At 36.4% G+C, this 17,299-nt stretch overlaps 1 protein-coding gene across 1 annotated transcript; it reads right to left on the bottom strand.

Moving 5' to 3' along the window:
• Window positions 1-6: 6 nt before the first annotated feature.
• LOC132110870 (WASH complex subunit 2-like) lies at window positions 7-17,092 on the bottom strand. Its single transcript, XM_059517901.1, has 32 exons — window positions 16,924-17,092; window positions 15,624-15,753; window positions 15,368-15,532; window positions 14,971-15,039; window positions 14,669-14,842; window positions 14,395-14,488; window positions 14,255-14,316; window positions 14,030-14,083; window positions 13,711-13,812; window positions 13,504-13,588; window positions 13,322-13,387; window positions 12,718-12,839; window positions 12,550-12,613; window positions 10,507-10,557; window positions 10,221-10,403; window positions 9,967-10,139; window positions 9,786-9,893; window positions 9,607-9,705; window positions 9,126-9,221; window positions 8,925-9,026; window positions 8,566-8,732; window positions 8,359-8,473; window positions 4,739-4,972; window positions 4,374-4,586; window positions 4,168-4,284; window positions 3,965-4,063; window positions 3,805-3,873; window positions 3,314-3,370; window positions 2,382-2,600; window positions 1,341-1,904; window positions 1,053-1,227; window positions 7-607 (listed from the first exon to the last, which is right to left on the bottom strand). The coding sequence occupies exons 2-32, from the start codon at window positions 15,750-15,752 to the stop codon at window positions 459-461; spliced, it is 4,176 nt and encodes a 1,391-aa protein (XP_059373884.1). The 5' UTR covers window position 15,753; window positions 16,924-17,092; the 3' UTR covers window positions 7-458.
• Window positions 17,093-17,299: the final 207 nt, after the last annotated feature.

Below are 17,299 nucleotides of genomic sequence, written 5' to 3'. Positions count from 1 at the left end.
CTTTAGTTTCCAAAAATCATTTCACATGCAACACGAGAAAACTTCAGCTCGAGTTATAAAAACATCACCAACAAAAGCACTTATGTGTGCGCACATGTTAAGAGATAATGGCACAGCACTGGAAAATGAAACCTTACAGTTGACAATGTCAGAGGAATGTCTAAACTCCTCTTTTACACATTACCAGACAATCCCATGTTTAAAGTGCTAATAAAAGACACATAAAACATTGCAAATGTCAATACCATTTGATGACCGCTACATCCTTTACCAATCAGATGACTTCACAGATAGCATTAGATGTACATAGATTTACGATCTTCTGTTTTCCTTTTTTTCTCTTCTTTTTTTAAGTGACCTATTAGAGTTTAAATTAGTAAGAAACAGTGATACATCTACCTACATTTAGGCCATGAATATCGCTACAGAGTTAAACAAACAGCTGTTAATTAGGAGGCTCAGTCTCCCCCAAACGCGTTCAGGGGATCATCGAAAATACTGTTCCCCGTTTCCAAGGTTGAGATGGGATCCTGAGCAGGCTGGGTCTTCTTCGACTTAGAGGACGGCTTCACCGTTGGTTTCGTAGTCCCAGTCGAAAAGATATCATCTGTGAGGTGAAGCAGAAACAAGTAATTAAGCATTTATGAGTGTCTTAATTGTTTAAAGTTGAGCACGTTTACCTTCAAAACCAATATTCTTAAAACAACAAATTTATTCACACGAGACTGATCAAGTAAAAAGAACAATTTTAAACTACCATTAATGAAGTTACCCTTTTTCCATAAATACCATATGAAAGATAGAATCTGAGGGAATACAGTGTCATCATATGGATGGGAATATGCATATGGAAATTATATGCATACGAGGTTATGCTTAGTAAAACAAGGTATAGTATGCTCCATGAAGCATATGGTTATTTGGGGGGAAATGCATGTACACAATGCATACCTGTTTTTACAAATCTGAACACTTTTGTGCATGAGCAAAATCTGTATCTGTGCATACACGCACTCAGTCAGAGTGAAGAGTGTTTTGCAAAGATAACTAACCCATGTCATCATCGAATATAGATTTTGCCTCCAATTTCTTCTTAGCTTTCTTCTCCTGTGGCTTTGTGGTGCTAGTCAAATCAGCAAAAATATCAACATCATCATCAAACAAGCTTGCATCCAAAGACACTTCCTTGGGCTTCTTCTGGGCCTTGGGAGGTTCTTTCACGTCATCCTGTAAACATTAATTGTATGGTCGATAAGGAAATAAAAGAAACAGTCATACCACTCCATACTACCCAATTCATTTGTTATACTAAACTGAATTAAAGAATGTGTGATATCTACCTTGAAAACATCTGGTTTTGCGGAGCTGGCCTGTGCGTTGGAGTTTTTACGATCTGCACTTTTACTACTTCCTGCTCCAAAAATATCATCATCATCATCTAGGAAGGAAATTTCTTTAGCTTTCTGGAGAGGCTTCTGTTTCACTTTGGCAAAGAGATCATCCTCATGGCTGTCAAAAATAGACGAGGCCTGGTCTTTCTTTGAGGCTATGATGGTCTCTGTTTTGGAGGCTTTCTTACGGCCTTCCTCAGGGGTCTTTGCTTTGTGTTTTGAAGAGGGAACAGGCTTTGTGGCAAAGAGATCATCTGAATCAAACAGATCATCTCCAGAATTCAGAAATCTCTTTGGCCTGACGGCTTCATCTGGAGCAGGGGTGCTGACAGGTATAGTGAGCGCTGAGGGTCGCACTGAAACAGGGTTAAAGGTTGAGACAGAAGCAGCCATAACTGCTTCATCAGCTTGTATAGAGGTGCTTTCCCCAACAGCTTCCTCAAAGTCCTGTGCTGCAAGATGTCTTGCTGCCCTTGTCTGTGGCCGCCGTCGCACTGCGCCTTTAGCCCGACCCTGCCGTAGAAAAAAGACATTCGGACATTCTACTAGTGTTCATTTTGTTAAAGAAATTATAAAGAATAATATTCACAGACAACTTTTTTTCCATCACTCAGATGAGACGACACAACACCAACATCATTAAACACAAGTTGTGACTATATCAACAAAAGACGAGACTAAAATGCATTGTAAAAATTTAGTAAATGTAGTAAAAATAAAAAATATCTCTATATCCAAAATCTGTCTACTAGATTGTCCAGACAACAATCACGATCAGTAATACAAAATTATTGATTATGTTTAAACATGCATTGCGACTAAAATGTGAATAAAGTTTTTATTTACTAAACCTACACTAAATTCCCAATTAACTAAAAGTGTTGGTTAAATTAGTACCACCCCATACCAACAGCAGCATTTTTCATTGCAACGGCACACAGCCAATATCTTGTGACATCTATGAAACAAACATACTGCAGTCTGACCTACCTTGTTAGCATTCTGTAGCGTGCTGACCTGAGCGGGCGAGTCAAAGCTCACCCCTCCCTCACTGGAGGGCCGATGACCAGGGGTCGTATCCCTAGCTGGCAGTGGCTTGGCACCTGCAGGGAGGGAGGCAGGTGCCAGGCCATGGATCACGCTGACGGCTCCTGGAATCCGTGGCACCGCGCCTGGCAGAAGGCTGGCAGGGTTGACAGCTAAGCTAGCCTGAAAGAAACAAACAGTCTTTAAATCTGTGACAAAACTTAAAAACAATGCACACTGTGCCCTTTGCTCACATGACAAGATCAGAGAGGAAGGTTTGTACTATTTTAGAAGTACACCAGATTTGCATTTCCTTATAACATGCCTGTGCATGCAAGGCAGCAACAGAATAGTGAACAGAGTAAAATCTAGGTTTTAGGTCTGCGTCAATAAGTCAAGATGGCTTAGTGGTTTAAATTGAAGCAAGAAAGAAATCACATTTCAGTATGCAAATATTAAGTCAGTCGATGTCATAATGGTTGGTTATGTGGTAAATATCAATACACTGCTGCCTTGCAAACACTGTAAACAACACATTGCGAGATTCAGAGCAGTGCATCAAGTGGTTTCCTTTTGGTGCAATAATGGTTTATAGCATTGGCATAGAGAAATACAGTGTTATGGCAATGCTAAAGATGTTCTGGTATACTAGAAACAGTGAAAATGTTAACAGAAAAGAATATACATATATGTATATCTATATATAGTTTGCAGACACAAATTGTTGACAGGCATTGGGGAGTCAAAGCAAGATTGTAGCTTTTCTTTGACTTCTGAGAAAGATCATGCCAGGAGGACAAAGTAAAAACATATAGAAATAGAGAAAACACTGTTTTCACAATGAGAGAAATGGAGGATAAAAAGTGTAGAGGTTTTATTATTTTTTCAAACGTTACTTGAAGATCTCCAATCCTTGAGGAGGTTTTTTTAGATTTCAGAAGACTTGTAGGCTCCTGTGCGATTAAATAACACCAATTACATAGAAGTCAACCAATAAACACCACTTTAACAGGTTCTGGAAATGTCTCAATGTTTTATCCGTGGTAAATTAATCAAATTAAAAATAATAATAAAAGAAAAAGGAAAAGTTTTCAGTTACTCCATAACACAATTATAATTCATAGTTACATCTTTTATAAAATGTTAATATATTTTTACATCTCTATTTATAAACAGAATGGCTTATATAAAAATACTCTGTTGTTGAATAAAGATTAATTAAATTAGCAAAGTAGATTTATTTATGAATGTATTTATTTCTGATAAATGTGTGTGTGTGTGTGTATATATATATATATATAATTTTTTTTATTTTTTTTTTTATTTACACTTTACTTAAAACTACATATTAACAAATTATTAATAAATATTACTTCTATCTGCCTACCTTGCTTGAAGTCGGTGTTGATTTGTCCGTTTCATTTGTTTTAGGCTTGCTGGGCTTCTCAGGTACTTTCTGTACGTTGATAATAAAGTACAAGTATTTATAGAGCATTGGCTTTTACATTAAAAAACAAAAAACGTACGAGTTGGGAAACAAACGGTACCGGAGGAGCTTTAGGCTTTGCTGAACTGAAGAGGTCATCGTCATCATCATCCCTGAACAGTGAGGGAACAACTGGTTTTACAGAGCTCTGAGACGCCACCTGTAAAATAAAAATAGCTTCATCAGTAAGTAACCTCTGTGTCACCATGAAGAGGAAACGTCTAAAAGCTGTGTAGACAGAATTACATCATAGCATAGACTTACAGCCGGTTTAGGAGATGTGGCAAAAAGGTCTACATCAGGATCGTTGTCTCTCTGTTGCGTGTGACTGAAAAGCAGTTCCTCGTCTTGGAACACACCTGTGCTCTTCATGCCATGATCCTGAGATCACAAGCAAAATAAAAAAAAATCACTTTCCTAAAGTCTTTCAAATTCATACCTTACAGCACTAAATACCTGAAACAACTAACCTTTAGTGCATTCTTTTCTATTGATTTGGATGTTTTAGGTGCAGGAATTATTTCATCACTATTCATATCGCCATCGTCGTCATCGTCATCTTCATCATCAAAAAGACTCAGTGCTGTTTTCTTGGCCTTGGTCCCCTTACTCTCCATGGGTGGAGGTCCCTCCTTTAGCAGCTCGTCACTATCAGCAATCTCTTCTTGATTATTAGTCTGTTTCTGTGGAATAGACCACAGTTCTCTAACCTTTTTTTGTGAGCATATATTAAGGTGTAAACCATAAGATGCAGCCATGGTGAACATAAAAAAAAGCTTCTTAAACTAACAAAAAAAAACTAATTTGTTTATTATTTTGTAAACATTTTACTTACTTTACTTGTGTCTAGCTTGTCTGCTAATACATTGATTCCACCAAAAAGGCTGACTGCTCCTACTGGCTTCTTCTTAATCTCGGTGCTGTTGTCAGAGGATGGAGTGGATTCCACAGGCTTCTTCTCCACAGGCTTCTTTTGCACAGGCTTCCTCTCCTCCGCTATCTTGTCTTTTGCTACATTAGGCACATTCTCCTCCTCCGTAGATTCAATCTGAGAGGGAGCACCGGAACCCTGAAACACAGTTATTTTTAGCTACTAATATAAACACCGTAAATAAAACTTGGCTGACATTAATGTAGATGCTAAGCAAAAAAAAAAAATAGTGTCAAATAATTCATAATGAATTTCGGTTCAGTAAGCTTTTTTGTATGAATGAATACTTTTATTTAGCAAGAATATATTAAATTGATCAAAGACATGTTTAAAGTTATAAGATTTCCAAAAAATGCTGTTCTTTTGAACTTTTTATTTTCATCAAAGAATCGAAGGAACAAAAAATAAAAAAAATCACAAGTTCTACCAAAATAATCAGCAGCACAACTATTTTTTGAACATTGATAAAATAGTAAGAATTTTTTTCCGAGCAGCAAATCAGCATATTAAATTGATTTCTGAAGGATCATGCGACACAAAAGTTATGATGCTGAAATTCAGTTTTGCACCACAGGAATAAATTCTATTGTAAAATATACTAAAACTTAGTTTATATATATATATATATATATATATATATATATATATATTTTAGTGGTGGGCCGTTATCGGCATTAACGTGCTGCGTTAACGTGAGACTCTTATCGGGCGATAAAAAAAAATATCGCCGTTAATCTATTCTCAAAGTTGGGTTGAGAGCTGGGTCTATACTAAGCAAGCTATGATGACTTTCACCTTGATAGTTTATATAACCGACTGGCTGAGGCCAGCTTAAAAAGATGCTCAGGACAGTTGACGGGCCACTGCTGTGCATCGTCACGAAAGCTTATCTTTTTCACGTGTTTTTAAGCCTTACCGCTTGTCGATTTAAACATTAAAGCATCCAAACACAAGACATGGAAAAGCTGAACAGAGTAGCTGGTTACTCGCGGGCTGTGTTCAGTGCGCACGCGGAGAGAGAGAGCCGCGTATCACGAACAGCGACACTGAACCGAGCTCTCTTCTGCAAAGTTCTCCTCAAAGTCCCTCCTGCACCTGAACGAACAAATACAAATCGCAGTTTGAACAAACAAAAAGATGTGAAAGAGCCCAATTCAGTACTCGCGGTGTTCTGGTGTTCAGGGCTCACGCAGAGAAAGGCGTCTCAAAACAATTGAACATCGAATTTGCTTCTTTTTGCTCTTGTGCCGACAAATACATACAAAATATGTCAAAATATCCACCTTGGAAATTATGCTCGAAAAAACTTTCAGTTATTTCTTAAATGAAAGTTAACAGTTGAGGAAAAAAATGGGATGTGTATTATATTGGATGCGTTCACCGTCTCTTAAAGTGACCGCGCCTAATTTAGCTACTGGCTGCTGAAATGTTAATCCAAGAAAATGAAAGAAAATCACTCACTGCTCTTGACTGAATTACTTCGTTTTAACAGTCAAACCAAAAATTATTCAGACAACAGATATAATTCTTGATATATATAGCAAAACTGTAATAATGTGAGAAATGTTGAAGGTGTCTGAATAAATGTAGGTTTGATTGTATATTTCATTTTTAATTGAAGGCTATCCAGTGCTATTTTACATTTAATTATTTGGTTTCTGTACCTTGACATCTACAAACTTGAAAAAAAACCTAAACATTGTGTAAATAGCACAAATAAATAAAAATAAACGAACATACAAATTAAACAATTTCAAACAGGGCCCACTGGTACAACCTTCAGCGGGTCCCCGCTGACCCCAGCTACGGCCCTGCTCATGTCTGTTTCACACATACTCCGTCTGCGGTGCATATGCAGTCTGGTGCGTTACGTATGTGGTGCAGCACGGACTCGATGTGCTTTCACACAGGACCCGTTTGCAGTTCGCTACTCAGTACGTAAACAATCGCTGCACTGCTGCAGATGCAACGCTCCTGGAACGCAACTGGAATCCGTTAACATGGGTGCGTAAAAAAAAAAATGCAACACATACGCACTGCAGACGGAGTATGTGTGAAACAGGCGTAAGGTTGTTTGCACCTTGTGCAATGTGGAATTAGTTTACAGCTTTTTCAAGCACTTTGTGATGCGTTTTGGAAACAGGAGATGAGCCCCTTTTCTAATGCACCACCTAGCTTGATAAACCCCTTCTCAAAGATTTACTGTTTGTCAATTTTATTTGGGTAACACACATATTCTGAATGCATTCGGCAGAATTCGAATGAGCCATTTTAATCTAGATTAATTTCAAGATCACAGTGAGATTAATCTAGATTAAAAAAATTAATCTAGCCCACCACTAATATATAAATATATATATATATATTAGGGGTGTAACGGTACGTGTATTCGTACCGGACCGTTTCGGTACAGGGCTTTCGGCACGGTGCACGTGTGTACCGAATGCAATATTTTGTATGTGGTACATAAGTACATTTTCGTGTTTCCAAACGAACATATTAAGTGTCAGAAGTCTCCGCGTTCAGCGCAAATCCCGCCCTGCAGCTGATTCTAAGGCCGGTGACACACTGGCTGCGTGGCGTGAGCTTGCGTTTCTGCTGCGTGTCAATTGCGTGACGGCTGCTTCGCGTTTTCTGTGTCTTTATACACCAGAATCGTGCCTGACGCGGCGCTGGCGCGCTGCTGCTACTGTAGGTGACATAGAGGGAGACCACCAAAAGACCAGGATCTTGTCTTCACGACAACAATATCATGTTGAGCATAAATATAAAGCCTACTGATAAAGGACACCGTCAACAGTATTGACGGCAAAATAGACTATGTGTGACAGGTGCAATATGCCAGTGTGTCACCGGCCTTAGGTTTTCAAAAGGCATCATGCGAGTGTGAACATCACTACAACTAGGAAAAAAACGATTGTAATTAAAACGCATTGTAATTTAAACAGACCTTTGCTCTTAATTCCGATCGGTCCAATGCAATAAACGATTTTTATAAACGGCCTACAAGCGGTGATTGGTAATGCTGCACTGTAATCATAGTTATTTATTTATATTTTTCATTATATTTTATTATATGATATTGGTTTGAGACTGAGAGTATTTTATTTAGTGGAGAACTTTGCAGCAGTATTTTATTTCTTATTCTTTTTTTTATATTATATATATATATATATATATATATTATTAAAAAGTATTTAAAAAAAAAAAAACTGTAAACAAATTGTTAAAAAAAGTTTATAGTAATAAACAACCTGCAGTTTAATGTTTGCATTTATTTCCCTTACTGTACCGAAAATGAACCGAACCGTGACTTTAAAACCGAGGTACGTACCGAACCGTGATTTTTGCGTACCGTTACACCCCTAATATATATATATATATATATACATATATATATATAAAATACTATTTTATACTATTTTATACCTTGGTTGAGCATGTAAGACTTCTTTTAAAATCATAAAAATATCTTACAGACAGCAAATTTTGAAAGGTAGCCCAAAAAGTCTATGTACGCTTACCTTCGATTCAGAAGGAGTTTTATTTGCAGGTGTTTTGAAGCCAAAAAGAGGTTCTTTGTCCTCATCATCATCTTCATCCTCAAACAGCAAAGATGCTCTCTGAGATGACTTCTTACTGCAAGGACAGACAGAAAAAACCTTTACAGCATAATGATTTATTGTTTCTCTCACTACTTTAGTACATGAACTGATCACAGATCCACACACCTTGACTCATTTGTGGCTGCAAACAAATCATCATCATGATCAAACAGGCCGTCTTTTTGTGTTGTTTTGACACTGGGTAGCCTGGAGGGGGCGCTAACACTTGACTTCATTCCACTGGGCTTCACTTCCGGGATCTCTTTGCTGGGTTTAGAGCTCATCCACTGATCCTGATAAACAGAAGAGCAAATGTTGTGCCATGTCATGTGAGATCATCGACTGAACAAATAAAAATGTCATCAAAATAAAATGACAATTTTGTATAAAGGTTTTGTAATGTAACATTATTTTGTACAGTATTTGTCCAGTTGTACTAGTGACTGTATTGTAATTGTTTAACTCTGCATTAAACACACAAATACCTCATCATCACTGAAGAGTGAACTGGATACAGGTTTCTTGGGTTGTAGAGATGTTTTTTTGACCTGAACTGACTTGGGCTTTGGTGTTGATGAAAAAAGATCCTTAAAAAAAAAAATCAAAACAGACATGTTAAAAACCACTGAATAGCATGAAATATATCCACATTACTATCTCTTTAAGTTAAGCAGGTTTAACGTCACCTCTTCTTCTTCATCATCAAATATTGAGAGCGGAGCTTTACTGGGTTTGTTCTGAGTTGTAGGCTTTGATTTACTTGTAGTTTCACTAGCAAATAGCTTTTAAACAAGAACCGGAAAAGCAAATACATCAATGACAGGTATCAGGAGTCTGTTATCAATTTGATCAATTTTCAGTAATTACATAAACAATGACTCTTTTTTTCCCCCTGCAAAATACCTTTACACTAAACATTAATACTTGTAATTCATGAGACAAGAAGTGGCTACAAAGCCAGTCTACTGAATCTTTAGGAGATATACTATACGAAGTTAAACAAAATTACTCAAATATAATATTATGTAATCACTGGAATATTCACAGTGTTGCCTCATTTTATATCACCAGTGAAATTATTGCAAAAATACATGAATATTAAATATATGGCCCAGTACTACACTGAGAATAGGCTCTCTGTATCAGAACAATAGTAAAGTGTCGCACTTTTGAGTCTTCATCGTCTGAGAACAGACTCTTGCTGTGTGTTTTCTCTGATGCTCCCAGAGCAGGTGAAGATTTGACTACTTCAGACGGAGGTCCACTCTGCAGAAACAATGCAGAAATAATTAATAACACTTAACACAGCAGGTATTCATACAACAGAGACACTGAAAGTTTTCTACCTCTTCAGACTGGGCAGACTCTTCACTGGTGGAAGGCCGGCGTTTCTTCAGACCCTCCAGTATATTTTTAGTGCCGGGCCCAAACACTGAAATGGCACCAACAGGAAGCTGCAAGCAAACTCATTCAGTACATAACCAATAACAACAATCATAATGAAATAATGATGATTAAAAAGCAGACCTTTTTCTCTGGAGGACGTGTCTCCTCTTCTCCCTCAGCTCTTTTGTCTTGTTGGGAAAGAGCTGCACTGGCTTTCTCACTGAACATGGCTCCGCCTCCATCGTCGTCAGCATCATCCTCATCAGCTTCTCCAAACAGGTCTACGGTCTTCTTTGGCATTTGCTTCTCTTTTCCTGATTTCAAAAGACACACATTGAAGTATTCCCAAAAATACAGTCATCTGTCATACTGCAGGGCAAATGTCCGAGATTTACCAGGGGTGGATTTGTGAAGTGGCTTCCCACTGAAGAAATCATCATCTTCATCTTCATCATCAAACAGCCCTCCTCCTACCGAGGTACGTTTTGGAGCTGCCTGCACTTTGGGTTTCACCGGACTCTTGCTGGTTTTGCTCTCTAGTGAGTCTGAATCATTTGGGAAGCCAAAAAGTTTGTTTTCTGTGGGTAAGGGGCACGGAATTATCTTACTCGTTAGTTATTACAGAAAACTTTTATGCAAAACAGCGTGCGAGTAGGCAAATTTAATGCAGTTCATGCATACCAGGAAAGATGGAGACAGCGCCAGTGGGTATTTTCTTAATTTTAAGAGGCTCTACAAAAGCATATGCAAAAGATAAGGTGACTGTGTTATACATGTCAACATATGGTGGGTTTCAGAACGTACAAAGAGAAAAGAGAGTAAGAAAATGATTATGTGCAGCCATCAAGTCATTATAATAAAAAAGAAAAAAAGAGAGATCCTGACACCCTTGTTAAATGTCTACTTATAAAACACATAAATACACTGATTCAGGGGTTAAAGCAAAATAAGATCCTGAGTCTGAACTACTCCTGGGGGCGGGGCAGCACATGCAACGCATGCAATGACCAATGCAATTTTAACATCTGAAAGGATACTATGACAAAGTTATTGCTTTAAACTGATTTTTTTAATGAATATATGTTTGACCTGAAGAATGAAAGCTGTATCACACACTTGGAAAGTTAAGAGCTATAGCACCACTTATAAACATTAGGGGTGTGACAATACACAAAATACAGATACTTGGTTCACTAAAATAAGACAATGTTTTAAGACTATTTTTAAGAAATAGTATTAAAGAAATTTGTCTTTTAATTACAAAAATGTAAACCATGCAGTTGTATTAAGAAATATTTTAACTAATCTAGGGCTGTAACTAATGATTATTTTGGTAATAAAGTAATCTACTGATGATTTTGACAACGGAGTAATCTGATATTTTTTTAGTAACACAAACAGACCTAAGTGGATCTTAAGACCTAAAACCAGGCTTTAGTATGACTATTAATATATAAACTAATGATGAGGCAATAATAGTTGGCTCAAACAAAATATCAAAACCAAGAAATTACATAATTGTATTGAACAATACTGTTAAAATACATAAAGTAATATGCCTATACATAATATGAACATAACAGAACTTAAGTACATTATGTATTAAAACAAACACCTGAAGAGGTCACCAACACTAGTGATGCTTCACTTTACAGCGTGATTAAACCATGTTTAAATACATTACATTTTAATATTTGGCCACATGCAGAAAATTTTATTTTGAAATCGCGATATACATACATGTATATGACTAAATATGTCATACACAATACATGACATATTTAGACATAAGTTGATGTATGCTCCTGTGTTAGCAAAGGTTTATAAATGATTCACATTACAAATCTAGTGAGATAATGCACACTGTTTTTCCAGATGAACGTTAATTCAAATTCACAGCATATAGAGGAATAGTTTAGCCCCTTTCACACATACAGTCTTCACTGGTAAATGACCGGTACGTTACCATTAAAAGATCGTGTGTGAACAGGACCTTTTCAAAAATCCCGGTAAATTTGTTGTGGCAATCATATCGTTCTTATGGAAATGACATGATTACTTTGAGCTGTTTACAAAGCTCAGCGGATTTGTAATGAGCTTTTTGTTGCACTTCTCTATTCATTAGGGCTGTGATGTGTTTAAAGACTAAAACATTATGATTGGCTAGTTTGGTTGAGAGTGAAAGCTGCTCCTCTCTTACCATTGGTAGGCGAACTCATGACTCGAAAGTGATATCAATCAACAAGATTTTTTTTTTTCCCTAATGTAGGATTATTTTTTCCCATAGCCAAATGCTGCAAGCCGGAAATCTGGCATGGTGCCGGATAACTTTAAGCCCTGCTGATTTCTTTTTTTAAGTCAAAGTTATTTTAAATAGCTATTTACAAATTACATAAGTCAAATTTAAATTATATATTTTTTCCCCAGTCAACCAGGTATCATAAATAACCATTTACAAAATACATAAATAAACAGAAATACAATAGAAATCTTTTTTTTTTTTGTGAGAAGAAAGAGATTGTGGAGTGAAAGCAGGAAATTGGTTGTCTGGAACAATGGATCATATTTGACTACAGTATTGCACAAATGACCAATCAGTATAAAAGCTGTGATGTAACACAAGTAGCGACAGATCTTTTCTTCTATACTGTGATGTACATCAAAGTGAAATGGATTATTAAAAAAAATAATAATAATAACAGAATAAGAGCTGAGAGGAGTTACCTGTTGCCTGGGTTACAGTTTTTTCCATCGGCTCGGTTTTGGGTGCATCAGAAAACAGATCTCCCTGAGAAACAAATATAATGAAAGGACTTTTCAAAGATTACTACAGGTCTTTTTCTAGTTGTACTTGTATTCTTTTGTATGTTTACTACATTATTATTTACCAACCTCATCATCATCATCGAACAGGCCTTTGCCTCCACTAAAAAGTCCACCCTTTCCACCGAATGGAGAATAATCCTCATCTTCCATTTTTGGTGGTTTGAACATCTCATCCTGATCATCCTCCACTATAATTACACAGACATAAAATAGATGGCATTATTCTACTAGCTATATCCTACAATTTCCTAAAATAAATTAAAACTTCAAAAAAAATCTAAATAACAGTGTAGTTGTTTACAATAAAATACATATGTAGCCACCTGCTGATTCTTACATGTAAATTTACTACCATACAAAAAGTTTAGGGTCAGTATGATTATTATAATTGTTTTTTTTTATTTAATATTGCTAATAAGAAAGACTGCATTCAATTTGTGCATTAAAGCTTTGCTATGCCAAGCGACAACAAATATATTAAAATAAATAATATGTCAAATGTTTTCACTGTATTTTTGACCAAATAAATGAAGCCCTGGTAAGCATAAGAGACTTCTTTCAAAAAGCCACAGAAAAATAAAGAAATACCGACCCCATACTTTTGAACAATAGTGTGCTTTTGGATCTGATAAGCACATGCTATATGAAGTGAACACACAGTCGCTCGTACCCTGAGGTTTTGGTTTTTTCTTTGTTTTACTCTTCTTCTGAGTGATGGATGGGCCTGATGACAACGCTTTAGAACAAACAAGTGCATGCACACAGATGAACGTGAGAAAGAAAACTGAATGGAAGGATGAAAACGTGTTAAACAATCAAACAATTAAATCCATATTTTGTTCACGATCATACATGTGCGATCTGCTTCTGGCTTATTTGGAGTCTCTCCCTTGATTCTGGCTGCTAGTTCATCAGCAAAGGATGGCAGACCAGTGTCCTGAAAGACATGGGATGCAGGAAATTCAATGCCTTTTGTTTACACATTTCACCATGATAATGTCTCATAATACTACTTTTCTAAGTATGTCAGAGGTTTTAAGGAAATGCAAAGCTATTAACCTTTCTGAGCTCATCTTCATCCTTATCAGACCCTCCAAATATGTCCGAATCTTCATCTTCATTCTCTTCCTCAGCGTCATCATAACAAGCAACAGACGGCTTCTATGGGATGAACAAATGAACCTAAATAAGGCTTTCAAAATATTCCAGGCATCAAATGTCTAATTAGCTACATTTCAAAATGTAAGAAATTAGCCTATTAAGAAATAAGAATAAAAATTAAGTGCATATATATATATCCTTAAACTATTACTGCAGTGTGAATTTGTCACCCATATATAAAACATCACAGCAACAGAATAGAGTTTTTAAATCTTACTTTCTTAAAGTTGTCATGGACTTCCTCATCCTGGTCAGAGTATTCATCCGACTGCTTTTGGAATTTAGAGGATGATACGTAAATATATTTAATTTAGAATTTTTTTTTTTTTCAACAAAAAAAAATTATGCATTCAATAAATAAAATCTGTATATTTTTTAATGTTCTTAAAATGTTATTGACGCAATTCATAAAAACGCAAAAGTGCATATCATCATCTCTTGCCTCATCGCCTTCTTCAACATCACTCTCAATGACGCTGTCTCTGTCGCTCCCAATAGACATTTCTATAAAACACACACGAGTTAAAAGCAACCTAAAACAGGAGGAAGAAAATCATAAAGATTATGAATCGGAAATCTCACCATCACTGGACAGATCGCCCAGGCCAACATCATCCTCATCCATAAATGCTTGGGAACCAATCAAATACGGCAAAGGCCTGTCCACATACAGGTCCTACCAATAAAAATACAGTTAGGCAGAAAAAGTGGTCAAGATATTTCCATAGGCATGGCTCAAGTCCCTCTTTCAGTATAAGTTTTTGGGATTTCTTTGCTCATTTTAACACCACTAATCCAAAAAAACACTAATTACATGTATATAATAACCAAATAAGTGCTAAAGGGAAACATTTACCTTTGCTTCCAAAATAGGCTCGACTTTTTCCAGAGTCTCCTCATCCTCAGAGTCTGAGTTTCCTGCTTTAATGTCCAGCTGTTCAAAAGCAGATTCCAGGACTCTCAGACCATAGTTGACAGCCTCTTGGACTTTGGGAATAAGTTCTGCTTCCTTCTGTTCCCTTGACTTCTCCTTCACATGCATGAAATGATAGGAATGCTTGAAACCATTATCAGGCATTAACATTTCCATCATAACTTACTATATGAAATCACGGAAATGACCCACGGCAGAAAGAACCAGAGAAACACTATCACTACCTGTTCAGGCTGTTTCTCCATGGTTTCTGGCTTTGGTGCAGGGTCTTCCACCTCTTCGTCATAAACCCTCTAATAAAAAAAAAGAATATAAATACTTCTGATATCACAATAAACAGTGTTTGTTTGTGTTTACACCTTTACTTTTTTCTTGAAATGTATCAAATCTCACAATCTTCTCAATATGACGTGAGAAAAATGCTCAATAAAGAATTTATAGGGAGGGAGGTACACTGAACAGGAAATATATAAATAATATAAATATCAAAACTCTCCCTCATATTATATCAGGACAAGTATGATGTGTCAGTTGTGTTTCAGTTTAAAACTGCTTTGCTTTGCATCCACATACTGTATAAAGTGAATTGTCATATAGCTAAAATCGTGAAAAAACTCATACGTTTTCAATGAACTGTGTGTTGGACAGCATGAGGAAGTCGTTAAACACTGTGTGTAGCCGACTGTCTGTGGCTTTAGTGTCCCGGATAAGACCGTCCAACTGTTTCTCAATCTCATGGGTCTTGGACAACATCCTTTGAGAGAAGTCTTGCAGGAAAAGAAACAACTGCAGAGATACAAATAAACACCCATCTGTATAACGCAGTGGCAGGTGCATACGATATGAATATGAAATATGAATGCATTCCACCCCATACCCCTGAATCTGCTGCCAGGGACCAGTTTGTGCTGGACTTCTGCATCTCTGCCAGTGTCCAGGGTCTCTCCCACACCTGCTCGGCCTCCCCATTATGATTACTGGGGCCATTCTCCATCAAATTAGACATGCTGGTTTAACAGAAAGATATCATAACTCAAGATTACATAGATAAGATTATATCTCAATAAGCTTTGTGTAGGACTGCTCCTGGTGAAAAAGAAATGCGCTTAATTGTCTTGAATGTGCAGTGTACTTCAAATCTTAAAAGCATAAATTTAAAAACTGTACTTGCACATGATGTAATTTTAATAAAAGAAAAGGCCACTTAATTGTATTTAAAAACAGTACACATTTAAAGGTACACTTTTGTAAAAATGTGAAAATAAAAATTAAATAATTACGTTTTGATAATCTTTTTATCATGTATAAAAGAAGTGCACTTATTTTGATGTGTTGACTATAACACACTATAGCACATGTAAAGTAATTGACTGTAATTTTAACTGTAGTGTGTTATTTGGTTTGACTTAAGTTAATATATTTTAAAAGCATTAAATGTCAATTTCATCATTACAAATGTGTAGTTACATAACAAATTTTTAAAATAAAATTTATATTTTTTATTAATGTCAGTACGTTCGACAGTACACATTAACCATATTTCAAAGACCATAGAAGAAATTACATATAAAGATACACTTAAGTCATACTTAAGTGATTCAAAAATAACTCACTAACTTGCAGAAATTAAATATGAAATGCATTTTAATTTTGCAGTAAATAACATGCAATTAAGTATCTGAAAGCATTATATCCAATTTAAACCGAATTATATTATTTTAAAGTATATTATTTCCGTAATAATAACTTTAAAAGGCATTGCTAATGTGTTCCTCTTTTTCAAAATCCCCTGATCAAAAATGAAACCTAATTTATTTAAAGCCAGACATTTTAATATTTGTATCTAACAGGTGCTACTGGTATACATAACACAACGTGTAAACAAAACTATTAATCATTTTGGAGAAATGAGAGGAAACTTTTCAGTTAAAACGTTGTAACTATGTGCCCATGACACATCAGCATATGCAGAGGCGATAACCTCGACCTTCCTCAATTCCTTAACGATTAAAAATATAAGTAACGTTACATACAGCTGAATGCACTTTTTATCCGTCATTAGAAGTTACTTTACCGTCTTATGCATTTGTATGTGACTGCTTAACCATGCAAGATTAGCTGCTGTGCTAGCAACTCACAGTCTGAATCTCTGCTAATGCCATTTAGAGTAGATTTACCTTACATATGTCCTGGGATCAAATACCCTCTGTAATGTTTTCCTTCACATCAAAATATCACGAATCCAGCAGTGAGGGTCTTCAAGGACAGCTTTCGGCTGTCATTCGTCCCATCATCAGCTCAGTGTTTTGAGAGGTCGGCCATGTTCCGCTTGTAGAGACTCAGCTGATTCTGGTCACCTGACTGACTGAGGCGCGCGGCGCGTCCCCTGATCTGAGAACAGCTGCTCGTGCGCGTGAATGACGCTGTTCATAAACGGAGCGGATTTAAACTGATCTCAGAGCAGCATCGCCTAACGTTTATGACGAGAGGTGAAAACATGCATTTTTTTAACGGATTGTCATACATTTTCATTTAAAATTAATGTTAACTCTT

The sequence above is a fragment of the Carassius carassius genome, chromosome 30 (assembly GCF_963082965.1).
Source record: "Carassius carassius chromosome 30, fCarCar2.1, whole genome shotgun sequence".
Taxonomy (NCBI): Eukaryota; Metazoa; Chordata; class Actinopteri; order Cypriniformes; family Cyprinidae; genus Carassius; species Carassius carassius.
This window is presented reverse-complemented; position numbering and strand designations above follow the sequence as displayed.